This window comes from Notamacropus eugenii, chromosome 3 (genome assembly GCF_028372415.1).
Source record: "Notamacropus eugenii isolate mMacEug1 chromosome 3, mMacEug1.pri_v2, whole genome shotgun sequence".
Classification (NCBI taxonomy): Eukaryota; Metazoa; Chordata; class Mammalia; order Diprotodontia; family Macropodidae; genus Notamacropus; species Notamacropus eugenii.
The window spans coordinates 311,216,223-311,232,916 of NC_092874.1; the positions used below are offsets into that span (position 1 = coordinate 311,216,223).

The 16,694-nt window shown below is 39.0% G+C and overlaps 1 protein-coding gene across 8 annotated transcripts in view; it reads right to left on the reverse strand.

Annotated features, from left to right (window-relative positions):
* The window catches only part of FOCAD (focadhesin), a 341,519-nt gene that overhangs the window by 219,810 nt on the left and 105,015 nt on the right, over positions 1 to 16,694 (reverse strand). For all 8 annotated transcript variants that reach the window (XR_011964355.1, XR_011964354.1, XM_072596662.1 and 5 more), the window contains one exon: positions 14,333 to 14,590. Coding sequence is in view for 6 of the 8 variants with exons in the window: in XM_072596662.1 (XP_072452763.1) it covers positions 14,333 to 14,590 (258 nt within the window). In the remaining 2 variants the exon portion in view is untranslated. The remainder of the gene's footprint in view (positions 1 to 14,332; positions 14,591 to 16,694) is intronic.

Consider the following 16,694-nt stretch of genomic DNA (forward strand, 5'->3'; position numbering starts at 1 on the left):
TATGCACGAATCAAAAGACATCTACTATTATAGTGATAACAGAAACTTTATCTTCCCTAAATACTCTCCTTGGCTATCAGACCAACTTGAACCTCACTTATCCTTGATTTCTACCCTAGACACCATGGCCAACCAGTTCAATTTTATATTGCCCTCTCATTCTTGAAGGCTTTGCCTTCTCATCCTACTAATGCTTACAGTTTGTAGAAACCTAAAGCTAGATTATTCCAATCTCCTGTCTCCTAGATTACTCACATACTACTGAAGTGAGCTGGAGGACATCACACAACCAAGACAACTAGGTTCAGTACATTATCAACTGTGCCCTCATTGCAGGAAAATAATCTTCTGACTCCTCCCTAAATGATCCCCTATATTACTTCCCACAGAGGCTTCTCCAAACAATCTCTTCTTATGCCTACCAAACCATTCCCTCTTCCCCCCTTCTGAAGGCTTCATCTCAAACTTTACTGAAAAAACAGACGTTTACCACAAATGATATACTTGCTTTCTGTACCTCTCAAAAACCTTAGACATGTGGTGGGAACAATATCCTAACCTCTTCCAACCTGCAAGTTAGGCTAATTTTTCCATAAAAGGTATTGAAGCCATCTTCAAGACCTGATTGGGTCTTCATATTCATTCTAATGACATTACTTCCTGGTCATCTGAGTACAAAGCAGCCATAAGGAGCAGCAGGTGTTCTGATAATTGGTTGACAAAAATAATGAGTACCTTAAGCAAGAGAGTTTAGTTCAACTGAATCAACTTGAAGTAACCTCAAAGCAGATTCTTGTTGAATAGCTATCACCTGCTATGGCCAAGTAAATGTTTTTTCTTTAATCTGTTGAATGAATGACCTACAAGTATCTTACAAAATTACAAGAAGGCTGGCTGAATCAGGCCCAGACTGGAGTCAGGTCAAGAATTTTCATTCCAGCTACTGATGAAGAGATGATTTGTCTACCTAAAGGCCAAGTCCTCTACATATATGTCGATATTCCCTTTCAACTCCTAGGCAGACTGCTCCCTATAATTATTCCTTCTCATTCTCTAATCTTCAATGTTACTTAGGACTGGTTCCTTTCTTGCTATCTAGACACATGTCTCTCCAGTGCTGAGAAAAATCCTCACTAGATCTCGAGAGCAGAGACTGTTTTTGTTTCTTCTTTCTCTCCCCAATGCTTTCAGTCCCTAGCATATAGTAAGCAATAAATAACTGCATGCTGATTAATAATCAATCAAAACCAATCGTCTTCTTTCAGTCCTCATCCTTTCCCATCTGCTGCATCTGATATTCTTAATCACTCATATCTTGTCTGTATATGTTTATCTGTTGTTTTCCCCATTAACTTATAAGCTCCTTGAAGCTTCTGTAAGCCTAGTGCTCAGCACAGTGTCTAGCTCTAGCACATAAACTACTAACTGACTGACATTTATAAAGTCCATCCCAGATAAATACACTGATGGACAAATTCCATAGATTATCAATGTAACTACATCATGATTTGGGCAACAAACCTTGTTCACCCTCTTGGTTTTTCCTGTATTGATATTTAGGATAACTTAATGAATGGTTGCAGATACATCCAAGTTATGTGCTATGTTCTGGGGGTCTCAGCCACAAACATAAGTATCTAGAGAAACTGAACATCCAAATAGGCTTATAGTTTTAGGGGTGGTTTGCTCTCAGTTCAATTTTTTCAGCATTAATAACGTCTGATTATTTTTTATCCATTTAGTATATTTCCTTCCACTTCCTTTCCTACATCTTGTAAGCATATCCCTCAGTATTTTAAAAAATGCTTCTCCTCTAGTAGAAAATCTCTTCTATGTTATATGGGCTTGTCCTCATCCACCTCCTTTTCCCATCTTTGTTTTCTTCTGACATTTTTGCCTCCAATATAACCATATCTGTGATTGTGATGTCAAAGTAAAACAGTAGAAGCTCCAATGTCCTTGATGCTATCTTAAGTTTGCTATAAAAATTTTGTGGAGCTTTATATTTTTTCCTCTCTTTGTTCTCCTTCTCCTTTCATCTTAAATCACTCAGGATGACTTTGCTTAATTGTATATCTTGCTAAGCTTTTCTTCTAATTGAAATTACCCTCCACTACTTCTGTTTTATCAGGCAGTACTGCTCATAATCTTCCATCATCTTTCTCCATAAGATGTTTTTTTAAAGAGTTTCTATTCTAAATGAGTGTTGCCTTTGGCTGCCATTTCTATTCATTTGCCAAGAATGTCAACTGTTTACTGCTTAAGATGCTTTCTCCAGTATTTTTGGTCTCTTTGTTATGGCAATTGATTTATATCAGTTAAAACTTCAGTAGGAAACTATTAAATTCTATGTTTATGATTTTTTTCTTACTTTCATTACCCATTTTTCATTTCAACAGTTTGCTTAATATGTTAGAATTGAATTTCAGTTGCATGCCATATCTTTTTTTTTTATTCGCATTGCTCTAACAAGGCAGTCATCTGACTATATAGACATATAATTCATCAGTGACTCCCACATTATTTCCTGTTCGGTAAAATAATTTCATCTTTTATGATACTATTCATTATCCATCATGTCCAGTGTCTATAAAATTATTTCCTCAAAGAAAATATTCAATTTATAGTCATGCAACTTCTATCTAATCTAAGAGTCTTTAGAGGGTCCTTATTCCATTCTTGAGCCAAGTTTTTCAATCTATGACTAGGATTCTTACCTATCTTTCTACCTTTACTTTGAAGAAATCAGCAAGTATCAAAATATATGCTGAATTAATCTGAAGAGTTTTATCAGATTCTTAGAAATATTTCACCTCCTCTTCCATTGTAAAATGTGTTCATGCATAATCTTCTATTACTTTCACAATTGTATTTGGCAGATACTGATCAGTAGTGTCCCATGAAAAAAAATGTTCTTAATGCCTTGAGACATACAAGAAAAACAATTCTCCTGATTCCTTCATCTTCTTTCCCAAAGGAAAGCTATGAGTTATCCTTCCCTCTACTTGCAACTGCCTTCTTTCTTCTGATTTTTATATCAAGAATGCCCAGACTAATAATCCAGTTCTCCTAAGCCACTCATTGGTTACTGAACAAGGACCTCACACTTAGGGTACCAACACTCAGTTAAAGTCTACAGACAGGCTAAAAACAAAGTGATTACTAGTAACTTTGGCTCCCTTTGTCACTATTTTACTACTGTCCCTACAAAACTACTTTTACACATAGTTATAGAGTCATTTTGAATTTTTCTTTGTTTCATGGGTGTTCATGACCAAGGAACTCACCACCAAGGGGCAAAGCTACAGGTGACTAGCCTTTTCATACTCAGTAGAATCATATACAGAATCATATACATACACACACAGAGAGTATGATTTTGGTAAAGAATCTACATATTTACATACAGAAGAATATAGTTTGGACCTAACATTATCAGTCAAAGTTTCCTCCAAAAGCTTTCTTACTCATTTGTGAATCACTCCTAGTAACCATTGAGCAAATAACTATTTCCTATGCGGCTATAGACAGCTCAAAATGTGCTGCTGATTTTTCTACAGCCAATGGAATGAAGTGAAAGTTCAGATTCCTTTACCTGGCACTCAAGGACCTCCATAATCTAATTGTAGTCTACCATACCAGCCTGCTGTCATGAACTCTATTCATCAGCCACATTAGTCTATTCTCTGCCCTTCTAAATATACCTTACACCAGGAGTGAGGAACCTTCAGCTTCAAGGTCCTCAGCTGCAGCCTTTTGACTGAGCCCAAGTTATAAAGAAGAAATCCTTTTATTAAAGGGATTTGTTCCCTGAAGTTTGGATTCAGTGAAAGGGTCACACTTGTGAACCTAGAGGGCCATATGTAGCCTCGAAGCCACAGGTTTCCCACCCCTAACCTACATTTTCAAAGTCTTTATGCCAGCATTTCTTTTCACCTAGAATTTTCCTCATATATAGGATGCCTTCCCTTTCCCTCTTCAGCAGCTGAATTCCCACCCACCCTTTAAAAATCTATTGAATTCCACCTCCTCCATGAAAGCTTCCCTCATGCCACTTACCAGTTATGAACTTTCCCTCACGGATTTCATATTATACTTTGTTTTTCATCTTTATCAACGTGTCATGCGCTATTGTATATTCCTGGATAAAGGTTACCATCAAAGATAGTATATGAAATATCTAAGCATCTAGGGAGCTAAAAGATGCCTACCCAGGGAATACAACAGTGAAAATGGCTTTTGTTTTGTAAACACTAACAGAATGATAAAAGGCCACATTCATTAAGAAGCAAGGGGTAAATGATCAAGGCTCTAAGGTGTTTCAAAATATCAAAAGTGTACCAAGAAATAACTCAATCCACTGATAACTGACACCACGCAGGGGCAAGAAATTGCCCATCAGAAGTACGTCTCTGAAAATGAGCAAAAATGGGCACATTCTGTTTCGTGCTTAGCTTAGAGTCCAGCTGACCTGTGCTCAAATCTCACCTTAGACACTTACCAAGCACAAGACCTTGAGCAAGTTACTTTACTGGACCAAAGTTTTCTTATCGTAAATTGTGGGGGTTGTGCTCAATGGCTCCAACAACCTCTTCTAGGTCTAAACCTATGCTATTGTCAAACAAGAGAAACCACAGTTAGAAAAAAGGCCTAGTGAAAAATATTCCATTCCACAAATCATCACATGCCCAATACGTGGGATGTCAAATGGGGTGGATGGACCACTACCTTACACCTGCAAGTTTTTCTCTGTTTACTTGCCTGCCTAACGCACTCTTCTCAAGTTCATTCCCCTGGCATAATTGATGCAATAGCTAGAGAAAACAGTAGCAAAGCATTATAGACTACAGAGTTCTTCATTAAAAATGCTGCATTTTCCATTCTCTTTTTGGTGGGGTGTACAGATTTACTTCAGGGGGTGAGAAATCAGTTACAATGGAACAGAGGGCAATCTGACCGGAGACTCTGTCAGTTCTCTTTTACATAATGAATTTTCTCATTTTCTCACAGCAGTTACTCAGAGACCATTAGAGTCTCATTCTAAAGGTTTCCTAAGCTAAAAAGTGGCTTATAACCCTGCCAAAAAGCCAAACAGAAATCTACAATTCTAATAGACTGAGAACCATCTTTCCACCTTTGATATAATACAGGCATAAAACCAGCCAACAGGACATTAGCTGTGAACCCATTCGTACAAATGGTTTGAATTCAACCAAAAATGTGAAATGTTTTTACAAAGTGGAAAAAGCAGACAATGAAAAAGTCACAGAGGATAAAATAAATTAGAGAAGATTTCTAAGGTTTCCATCATTCACAGCCCCTGAACACACACCAATAAAACAAAACACACAAAAAAGAGATTGAACACCTCTGATTTTAAAAAGAAAAAAGAAGGAATTGGGAAGGTAGGGAGTTAAAGGAAATTTTTAAAAAATATATACTATTCAGGTTGAAGTCTTTAACTTCTAATTTTCAGAAAAATGATTGGACTTTCTAAATGCATTTTACAAAGAAAAAATAAACAAATCTCAATGCTAAGTATAGAACATTCAGAAATGTCTTCTCTTCACATAGAATAGTTATCCATTCGTCAAATTTATCCGTTGTCTCACACAGTCACAACTCTAGTTAAGGTCACATCACCTCTCATGTGGATTACTGAAATGAACCCTTTCACCATTTTCTCATCTCAAGTTTCTCGCCACTCCATTCCATCCTCCACTCCACTGCCAAGATAATTTTTCTGAGCAGTGGGTCTGACAAAAGTCACCACAAAGCTCAACGGGCTCCAGTGGCCCCTGATGACCAGTATGATTATATGTCAATTCTTCTCACATTAAAGTTCTTCACAAACTGGCTCCTTTCTACTTATCCATTCTTCTTACATTTTACTCCCTTCCATGCCGTCAACAATCCAACAACACTGGCCTAGCTGCAGTTCCCCAAACGTGATTCTTCATCTCCTATCTCGTGGCCTTAGCCTAGGGTCCCCCATAACTAGAATGCCCTGTCAGTTGTCCTTCCTTTCTTGAGGTTTCATCAAAATTTGGCTTAAACTCCACTTTTTTGTGAGAAATCTCTCAATTGCTAATACCTTCCCCTCTAAGGAAGAATTTCAACAATTCTGTATATATCCTGCGTGTATCTAGTTATTTAAATGGTATCTCCTCAATTTGAATATAAGCTCCTTGAGAGTGGAACTGTTTGGGGGCTTTCTTTGTATATCCAGAACTTATAACACAGTGCCTGGCACATAGTACATTTTTAACAAATGTTTCCCGACTGACTCACTGAATGATACCTCATATGATTAGTCCTTAACTCTCATATATGAACATGAAAACAAGTCACTAGCAGAGTGCCACAGTTATCTATTTGCCCCAGCTGTTAAATGGGTGGGGAACCTATGACCTCAAGGACACATGTGGCTTTCTAAGTCCCTGGGTACTGTCTTTTGATTGAGTCCAAGTTTTACAGAACAAATTCTTTTATTAAGAGGACTAGTTTGGAGTCAGTCAAAGGGCCCCACTTGAGGACCTTGAGGCCAAAGGTTCCCCATCCCTGGTTTAATATCTTTAAATTGGTAGGATAAAGACATAGATAGTAATACTCATCAAAATTTAAGATGTCACCAAATTTGGAGGGATAGCTAATGCAGGATACAAAAATACAGTAAGTTTTACAAGTGCTTTCCTTACTATAAGCCAAAAATCTGAAAAAGTCTCTTATAACATTCTTGTGGACAATGGCTGGGGGAGAGAGGGCTAAATAAGGGTACATTACATAGAAATAACTTAGTTGAAAGATCAGTCTTTTTTTATGGGAACCTTAAATCAGGTCTCTAGCAAAGCACCATAATGATCTGTGCCTGCCCCAAGCTGTTTAATATCTTTACCAATGACTGGGATAAAGGCACAGACAGTAATAACATTCATCAGAATTTAAGATGGTACAAAATTTGGAGGGACAACTAATCTATTAGAAGTTAAGATGCAAAAATACTTCAGGAGGGTAGAATGCTGAGTCAAATAGCATTGGGACTTAATAGGAATAACTGTTGAGTCTTTTACTTGGTTCAAAGAAATCAAAGAAAGTTAAGGCTAAAAACCAATTTGTCTGAAAAAGATATGGGGGTTTTATTGCACTGCACGCCCAATATGAATCCATGATGCAACAAAGACGGAAAAGAAACGCCAGGTGCACAGGACTGATTCTTCCACCCCCTATTCAGGTCATATCATATCTTCAGTTTAGAAAACTTTTAGGATTCATCCAAAGAAGCTAGAAAGCATGCAGAAGAGGAGCATTAAGGATGAGCTGCCTTGAGATCATGCCCTAGCTGTCTTGTCATGGGGATGAAGGATTAATCAAGTAATGCATGGCAATAAGTAAATGATTACTATTATTAAATTATAATTATTATATAATAACATAACAGCATAGTAATTTAACTTATATGAATCATGATTAACAACGATGATGATAGTATTTACATAGCACTTCATAGTTTACAAAGCTCTCACTTCATCCTCACAACTATGGGATTTAAGTGCATTCACTATCCTTATTTTACAGATGAGGAAATTGAGGCAGACAGCGCTTAAATGACTTGCCCAGGGTCACGTAGTGAGGAAGTGTGGCTGGACTTGAATTGAGGTCTTCCTGATTCAGGATCTATCCATTGAACCAAGAGACTTTATTATGTGCCAAGCAGTGTGGTAAGCACTGGGGATACAAATCCAAGAAAAAGAAACAGTCTCTACCCAAGGATTAGTGTTATCTGCTTAGCTCCAGAGGGCAGAGCTAGGAGAAATAAGCAGAAATTATACAGGAACAAATTTTGGTTCAATGGAAGGAAAAGCTTCCTAAATATTATATCTAGACAAAAGTAGGGCAGCTTGCCTCAAGAAGCAAGGGGTTCCTCCTCACTGGAGGTCCTCAGTACCTCTTCCCTGGAATCTTGAGGTTCTATCCTATTTTCTTCTTTCTCTTCCATGAAGCAGGAAATGAATACTCCACTCTAGTCCAAACATCACTACTATCAAAATTTTCTTGCTTAAACGCTCATCTCTCACCCAAAGAATACCAGGATTTTAAAGAATGTGGTTTGGTGGCAACAGAATTCCTGAGTCCCACGTAGGCATAAAGCAAAGACAAGTAAAATAACCAGTAAGACTTTAACTGCTACTGCTGCCATCAAAGGGAAGGCTCCAGGTAGTTAAGAGTGGTTTATAGCCATCCAAATTTAGAAAAAAAATACGTATCACATTGCTCCTAGTTTTTGAAAGGCAAAAATTGTAGCTAAAATATAAATACTAAAAACAAATGCATCTCTCAACTACTACTCCCAGATAAAATACAATGGGTACTAATTTAAGGAAATAGACAGAGATCCCATTAACCAAAGCACAGCATATTTATGATTTTCAAAACCTCTTTTCTAAACAAAATTAAGGTTTTTAAAACTTTCAAGTCTACCACAGGAATTCACAGAGGAAGCTCAGTTCTTGGATCACTAACCCAGAATGTTCTCATACGAACTCCCCTCCAAGAAAACAAAAAGTCTTTGAACTTTTGCCAAGAGCTTGTGTCTGGGCTTATGTCATCCACAAAGTAAACCCAATGTGGTATGGAAGTCATGTCTGTCATGACTGTTAATGTTTCTAGGAATGACGAATGAGTTTCTTCAAAATATAATTTTTGAAGTATCATTACAGCATTAGCAACGTTTTGCATTTTAACTACCAAGTGTTAACTACCAAGTGGCTGATTTTTATCAAATGAGTAAAACATGGATGACTACTGCCAAAAGTTCAAGAAACCTTGAAGCTATATAATTGTTAAACCCTGAATGGATATCCTCCAAAATGTATTCTTAAAAGCATTCATCTTTTGAAACTTATCTTTTATTATTACCTCACTGCTGGGGATGGAAGCTCAATTCCATGTGGACAGTCTCGGGCGGGTAAAGGTGGGAACTTCTAAATCTTAGAGTTCTCATGAGGCCCCCCATAAACACCAGGGAATCGAGGAGTGAGACCGAGCAATCTCGTGTATTTCCGCCTCTTCCCGTGAGAAACGTGATGGGAGGAGCATCCCCCTCAAGACTGTCCCGGATCTGGGCACACCTATTGTTATCTAACAGGCACGGTATTCAGGTGCAAACTACACGGCCGGGAGAGCTTAATTAGGTCAGGAAAGCCTGAAAGCGCTCTTAGCTCGGGAGGGGTCGTTACAGGACAGAAGGCCTCTCCTCCGTTTTCCTCTCTTCACTCTCCCCTCCCCCTCTCTCCCCACTTACACTTCTACTTCCAATCTCTTATTGTAAGATCTTTGCCTCCTTGGGAGATTCCTCGCTCCCTCCTAAGGAAGAATTCCCCCTGCACTTGTAACCAGGACCCTGAATAAAGCTTAACCCTTGTTCGACTCTGGGAGGTCTCTTCTCTCATATGATTATCCGGTTTGGCCAGCCGAAGACCTGCGAGAGGTAAGGTAAGAAGACTCGGGTAGCCCTCAGGCCTCTAGGCCTGGCACCTCACCTTTTTTCTAAATCTATCACAATCCCTTGAGCTATCCATTGAAACAAATTCAATTTAAGAGATATTTACTAGGCACCAACTGCATGCCATCCTTGGTGTTAGGTCCTGGAGATATGAAGAAAAAAGCAAATCACTTCCTGTCCTCAAGAAGTTTATACTACATCTAGGGAGAAACCAGAGATGCACAGGTCAGTCAGTCAGGCAATAAACATTCATTAAACACTTACTATGTGGATGTTCTAAGCACTAACAGCTGGGGGAAATCAGGCAAGGGGTCTTGCAAAGATGGTTCCTGAGATGAGCTTGGAAGCCATGAAGAGTATGGAGCACCTAACTGTAATAAATACATAATTAATACGCTAAGTGCTACGAGAATACAGAGAAAGGAGAGATTTTTTTGTAACCTAAAAAGAAGTGAAGATCCAAACAGGCTAAATTGAGGAGGCTGCATTTGGATTGAGATTTACAGGATAGGTAGGAGGATGAAAGGCAAAGATGGCATGGGATGAGATGGAATAGGCCACAATATGTAAACAGATGGAATAGCATAAGCAAAAGCCTGGAGGATGGAATGATAAGGAGTCATTGCTGGCTGACCCTAGGGTACATGAATGGGAGGAGTGGGAGACAACCTTGCAAAAGGGAGGTTGAATTCCATTCCTGTAAGGTATTAAAAACAAGGTAAAGGAACCTGAAATTTATTGAGTTAGCAAAGGGGAGCCATGAAAGGTTTCTGAGTAAAATAATCAAATGATGAAAGATTAATATGACCTCATATGCAAGATACTCTGAAGGAGAACAGAAGCAGGATGACCAGGTATGGAACTCTGCAGCAGTTCAGAGTTGTGATGAAGGACTATACTAGAAGGGTAGAAATAGGACTAGAAAGGAGATACTGCAAATGCCAGACTGAACAGAACCATATGAGGAAGAAAGAGGAGTCAAAGAAGACAGTGGAAATTTTTAGCCTGGATAGCTAACATTTTTTACCATTACAAATAAACAAAATAAGCAAATCCCTAATAGATTTGTGGGGTAAAAGTTCACTTTGGGACATTTGAGTTGCCCACAAGCCATCCAGGTAGAAATGTGGCTGGCAGGCAGTAGAAATGCCAATTAAAAACTAAGGAAAAAGGTCAGTGCTGGAGAGATGAATTTGAGTTATCTGCACAGACACAGTCCTAGATAGAGGAAGAAACTGCCAATGGAGACCGTGTAGAAAAAATCGACAAAGGGCTAAGGATAGAACCATTAAAAAAAACATAAATTTGGAGGCAAAAGAGGAAAAAAGAAGACACTATGATCACGGAAACAGGAGAAGTACTAGGAGAATGATGTGTTACAGAAGCCAAGAAGGGAGTTTTAAGAAGGAAATGGTCAAGGATGTAATATGACAGAGACCCAGGAATATGAGAAATCTCGGGGGAAGGGGGTAGAAGGTCTTTGGATAAAATGAGTTGGAAAGGGAAATGGCAAATCACTCCAATACCTTTGCCAAGAAAACCCCAAATGGGGTAACAAAGAGTTGGACACAACTGAAAACTCAAGAACCAACCTAAAAGGTTAGTTCTTATGGAATGCAATGAATGAAAAAGGATTTGTTCACTATTTATTAATGTGCCAGGCACTGTGCTAAGCACTCAGGATACAAATGCAAATATTCAAGAATACTTGTCCTCAAGGAGTTTACTTCTAAAAGTGGGAGAAAATACATGCCTGAGAGTGCTGACCAGGGAAGAGAATGAATTGAGAGTCACAAGGAGGGTGTATTGGTTCAAAAGGCACTCAACTGACAATGTTCTTTCCAGAAATAATAGTAATATTGGTTTGATCACTGAACTCAGCATAAGATTGGGAAAATGGGGGAAATGCAAGGAACAATTAGATGGATGGTCTGATCTGGTGATACGGGACCAGACAGATGTGACGGATTGTCGGTGCTCATTCACTCACACACTAATCAAGATGGCCCAGTATAACATTCCAAAAAATTAAGTGAATTAATTCTTCCATCTACCTGATATATTTTCCTGCTGTTCCACACAGGGAGAAGCAGTTGACAAGATGGCTAGAGTGAATACAAAGATAGAATATCAAAAGAATGGTCAGGTTGAGTGGTCTAGGGCCAGCTACTTTTAGTGGACTGGTCGAGTCTATGTTCTTTCACTCCAATCTAATCAAATCCAGTCCAATAAACATTTTTTAATTGCCTACAATGTGCCAGGAATTGTGCTAAGCATTGGGGATACATTAACTAAAAAGTAAGACAGTTCCTGCTCTCAACAAGTTTACACTGTAAGGGGAGCGACAACACACAAAAGGAGGCAAGAAAGTCAGACACCAGAGGGTATCACGTTTCATGGGTTGGAAGCAGGGAGGGCAGTAGATGCAAGGTGGAATGAGACAGTCCAGGTGCTATCCTCTACAAAGGCATCTGGCAGAGTTTGGCACATAGGTCTCCAAAAAGAGGGAAGAGGCTGAGGGAGATGGTATCAATCAAGGTTTGATTTAGCAGCATAGTGATGAATATAGACTTAAATGAGCTTAACCTGGAAGGTGCATGTTGTTCCAAGGAGCTGAAACCCGACAGAGCAGCTGATGCAAAGTGGAGGATATTTACTCACCAATCAAAACAGAGTCAATCAAGTATTTACCACAACACAACAAAGACACTGGGGAAAAAAAACAAACATTCATACTCTCAGAAGCTTATGTTCTATCAAGTGAGACAAGTACATATATAATGAGTATATAAAAAATATATACAAAAATAAATGAGATAGCTTATGGGCCAGACAATTGGGAAAAACAGAGAGAGTCCACATGTCGAAGGTGCCAGTTAATTCAAAGACGCAGAGGTAAGGACTGAAGACAGCCAATGCAAATACATCAGAGACAAGCAACCATAGTATTACAGGATCCCTAATATGGTTGGCAGGTACCGTCTAGTTCGAACTCCTTATTTTGCAGATGATAAAATGAAGACTCAGAGAAACGGTGTTGTTTGTCCTTTTTCAGAGGCCCAAGGACATCCAAGAGGTCCCAATTTGCCCATGAAGTGGATTTAAGTGAGGCAGAGCTGCCCAATGTTATCAGTCTCACTGTCTTTCAGAGTCATCAAAGCCCAGAAGTAAGACAAAGTCAAGACAACCAGCAGTGGCCCAGGATGCAAATGCATGGCCTTGGCATCTTTGACGCCTGACCAAGCTCTAAGCACTCCCCAGCACCTGCTTCAGCTGCCTTCATGGACGCTGGAACAAAATGTTTCCTCAGGGGGAATCTTCACTTGCTTGAGGTAGATATCCAGCTAATTCACCAATTAATTTGAGGCCCACTGATTACCCTTAGAGAAATTAAGATACTTGGCTCCAAGTTACACAGGTAAAGAGTGGAAAAGCTAGTTTTCTAACCTAGATCTTAAGACTCCAAAAGCAGCACTAACAATTAGACGATGGGCTCCTATAGAGCAGCGTCAGTTTTTGTTTTGTTTTGTTTTTATGCCTTTCTTTGAATCTCCAATGAATTCAGTACAGGCATATTGACAAATTAACAGATTAAACTCCAATCCTACAAAAGAGGGGAGAGGTTGAGACTGGGAGGGGAGAAGCAGTCACAGGAATTGATCTTCCCTCCACCTTGTTATTATCTATATTATCAATTCAGACCCTCTTCGGGAGTGAAGTAAAAGGGGGTGAGGGTGCGGCAGAGGTTAGGGAATAAGATGGGGAAGAAAGAAGAGAAATTCCTAAGATGCATGGCAGGCCAAGGTTGAAAGGGAAAGAAGAAAAAACGGAAAGCAAATTTCTGCGGTCACCTGGTAAGTGGTCGTTCATAGGTAAGAGTCATGCATAATCTGAGGTCTACCTCGAGAGCCAAATTTTAGATGAGAAAGCACAGCTGCAGAAGTTAAGGGAACATCAAAATCAAGCACATAGCCCAACACTTCCACTACAGTATCTGTAAATGAGATATTATGTCTTTTGTCTAGTAGAGTTTTAGATTTTTCTTCACTTACAACCTGGAGAATTCAACCTGGAGGTTGAAGTTGGTAACTTCAATTAATTTCCTAAGATGGTATTTCAGGAATGAGGGCAGCTAGGTGGCACAAAGGATAGTCAGTCAGGAAGCAGAATGAGGAAGATCTGAGTTCAAATACAGCCTCAGACGCTTACTAGCCATGTGACTTAACCCTGTTCACCTCAGTTTCCTCATCTGTAAAATGAGCTGGAGAAGGAAATGGCAAACCCTCCAGTTTCTTTGCCAAGAGAACCCCAAATGGGGTCACAGAGTCAGGCACAACTGATATGATTGAACAATAACTTTAAGAAAGGAAAAATACATATGAGAGAAATATATTTAATCTTTCCTGACAAAACTGCTAGATTAAAAAACCGTTATATTCATTATATGATCTGGCTATATGATTAACTCACTTGAGTTAAAACATCATCAAACTTCACTTCCTCAACTGTACACACAGCTCATTTCTCCCAGAATTAGAGAATCTTAAAAAGGGCCTTGGGGTCCATCAAGTCTAAGAGCCTACGAAATACAAAAACTGGGAGGACTTTGTATATCACTTACCACTGCTCTAAGTATGCTTTGATATTTGTATCTCTGAGAAGAAATAAATTTAACACTGAGGAACGCTGGAAGAACCCTGAATATGGGCCTTGCTGGCAAGTAAATTAGGCTAGGTTTTTTTTTTTAATGTTGCAAAGGATAATGCACTAAATGAAACATTCAGAACCCCATAATCATGAGACAACTGCCTCCTTTTCTTTGCCCCTTACCTGAGAGGAGTCAGCTTTAGCTATTTCCGTGGTAGCCTTCAGCACACTTCGAAGATTCTCTCCTTTTTCTTGAACAAGCAAGTGAGCCAAAAGAAGGAAAACATGTACAGGAACATGGGTGGTGACAGGTAGCAATGATTTTACAGACGACAGCCAGTCACATACTGTGGACTCTTCTTTCATTTGCTCCAGAATTCTCCAGGTTGTAAACATTGGATAGTATATGCTGGTTACAGGGAAAGCAAGCTTGAAGGACCTCTGGAAAATAATAACAAAAGCTAATGACAAAATGGAAAGGAATTTCAAGTCTTCTGTTGCAAAGGAAAGTATACTTCATTAATTTATTACTATTACAACCATCACCAAGATGCAGTGAGGAAAGAACTTTACAAAACCTAAAGTACTATATCCATGAGCTAAAACAACAGGCAAATGACAGCCTCTCAGAACTTCAGGCTCTTCTTCTATAAAACAGGAGAGATAATATGTCATTATCTCCCACAAAGGTGTGCAACGAGACTGAAAGAGAACAACGTGTCTGAAGCGCTTTGCCAGCTCTAAAGGCCAAGTAAACAACACCACCTAATATCCTTGCTGAAGAAATCTTCCCTCCTTCAAAATAAGTTTTAAAACTTTTTCTAAAGTTTAGAATTCTCACAGCCTGGAACTGAACTAAAGGCTTAACACACCACTCTGGAGCTCCCTTAAAGAGCAGCTAATACAACTATTCCTCATAATTAAAATTCTACTTAACAACTGAAGTAAAGATAATAAGAACTAATTACAAAGGCAAGTCACTTGTAGAGGGAAAAAAACACAATTCCCCTGAAAGAAAAGCCCTAGTTTAAGTTCCTTGTTAGGAATGAGGTTAAGGCGGAAGGTCCTTTTGAATTCAGCATTATTACCTGGCCATGAAAATTTAAAAATGCGTTCTGGCAGTATATTAGGGGAGTAATAAGCACATAATTTCTGAAACAGAAAACAGCATACAAGGTTTATACAAAATTTAGGGAGAAAATTCCACATTAAAGTCAGAGTTACTTCTGTGTACAAATAACAGTCCAATAAGGTCTAATAATAAAACAACCTTGTCCTTCCGAATCTCTCTTTAATCCTCTCAGGGGTAGGGAACCTGCTGCCTTAAGGCCACATGTGATCCTCTGACTCCAAAACCAAGTTCAGTCAAAGGGCCTCCTTTTAGGACCCCACCCCTGCACCATTAACTCAGAGAATAAATGAAATATAAAAAGCAATTTAGAATTTAAATTACAAGTGTTGGTATTTTTGTCCATTGTGTTTTTGGAATGAACATAAGTGAAAATGTTTTAAGCAATTCTGTATTGAGTACATTTAAAGAAGAAAGCACAGCGTTTTATGGATTACTGAAGACAAGTTCCTACTTTGGATACTCTATGATGTTTTTAACACTCAGAAACTGGAAAAAAGTTAAGCTTTTTTCTTGGAGCCTTGCACACTTCCATAGATACAAACAGATGGATAACCACACATTTTAATTATATGCAAAATATTTGCTATAACACTATGGAACACGGACTACAGTTTCAAATGAAACACCAGAATTTAAAGCTGACCAAGTTAAAGATCAAAGCTCATCATTTTAGAGCTGGTCGAGACCTAACAGGCTCTCTGGTCCAATTCTCTTAGTGGACAGACATGGAAACTGAGGCTCAGAGTGACTTGTTGATGGCAACACAAGTTAGTAAGAGGAAGAATCAGAATCTGAACCAAGTGCTCTGATTCCAATTCTGTGACCTGATCAGGGCAAACCTGAAGAAAGTAAAGGAGAGCTGAGTTTTTTAGACAAACATCTCTCATTTACAGAATAGAAATGATCTGAGCAACAAAAACAATTGCCATAAGTAGGAGTCTTCAGATGCCAACAATAAGCATTTAAGTGCAGCTTAAATTTTAACTCTTTAATAAATAAAAGGGTGGCTAGAAAAGCCCTATTCAAATAAATCCCCCCAAAACTGGCAGAGTATCATAAACCATGCATTTATGGCCCTAACTGCATTGCCTTCTCTAACCTTGCTTTACCAACCATCATCCTGAATGAGTCACCATTCTAATACACCTGATTAAACAGTGACTTAGCAAACAGGCACTGGATGGAAGCCGACTGTCGGTAAATATCGCTTGTGATTTGGAAAGGACCAGAACTGTCAAACATAATGTGTCCTCCTCCTGCCTGCAACCCAGAAATCAATCAGTCATTGTTGGATGCTTACAACTGAGGGGGAGAAAAAAGGGGGGTGGGTGGGGAGGGAGGGAGGGAGGGAGGGAGAGAGAGAGACAGACAGACAGACAGAGACGGGGGGGGGGGGGGGGACAGAGAGAGACA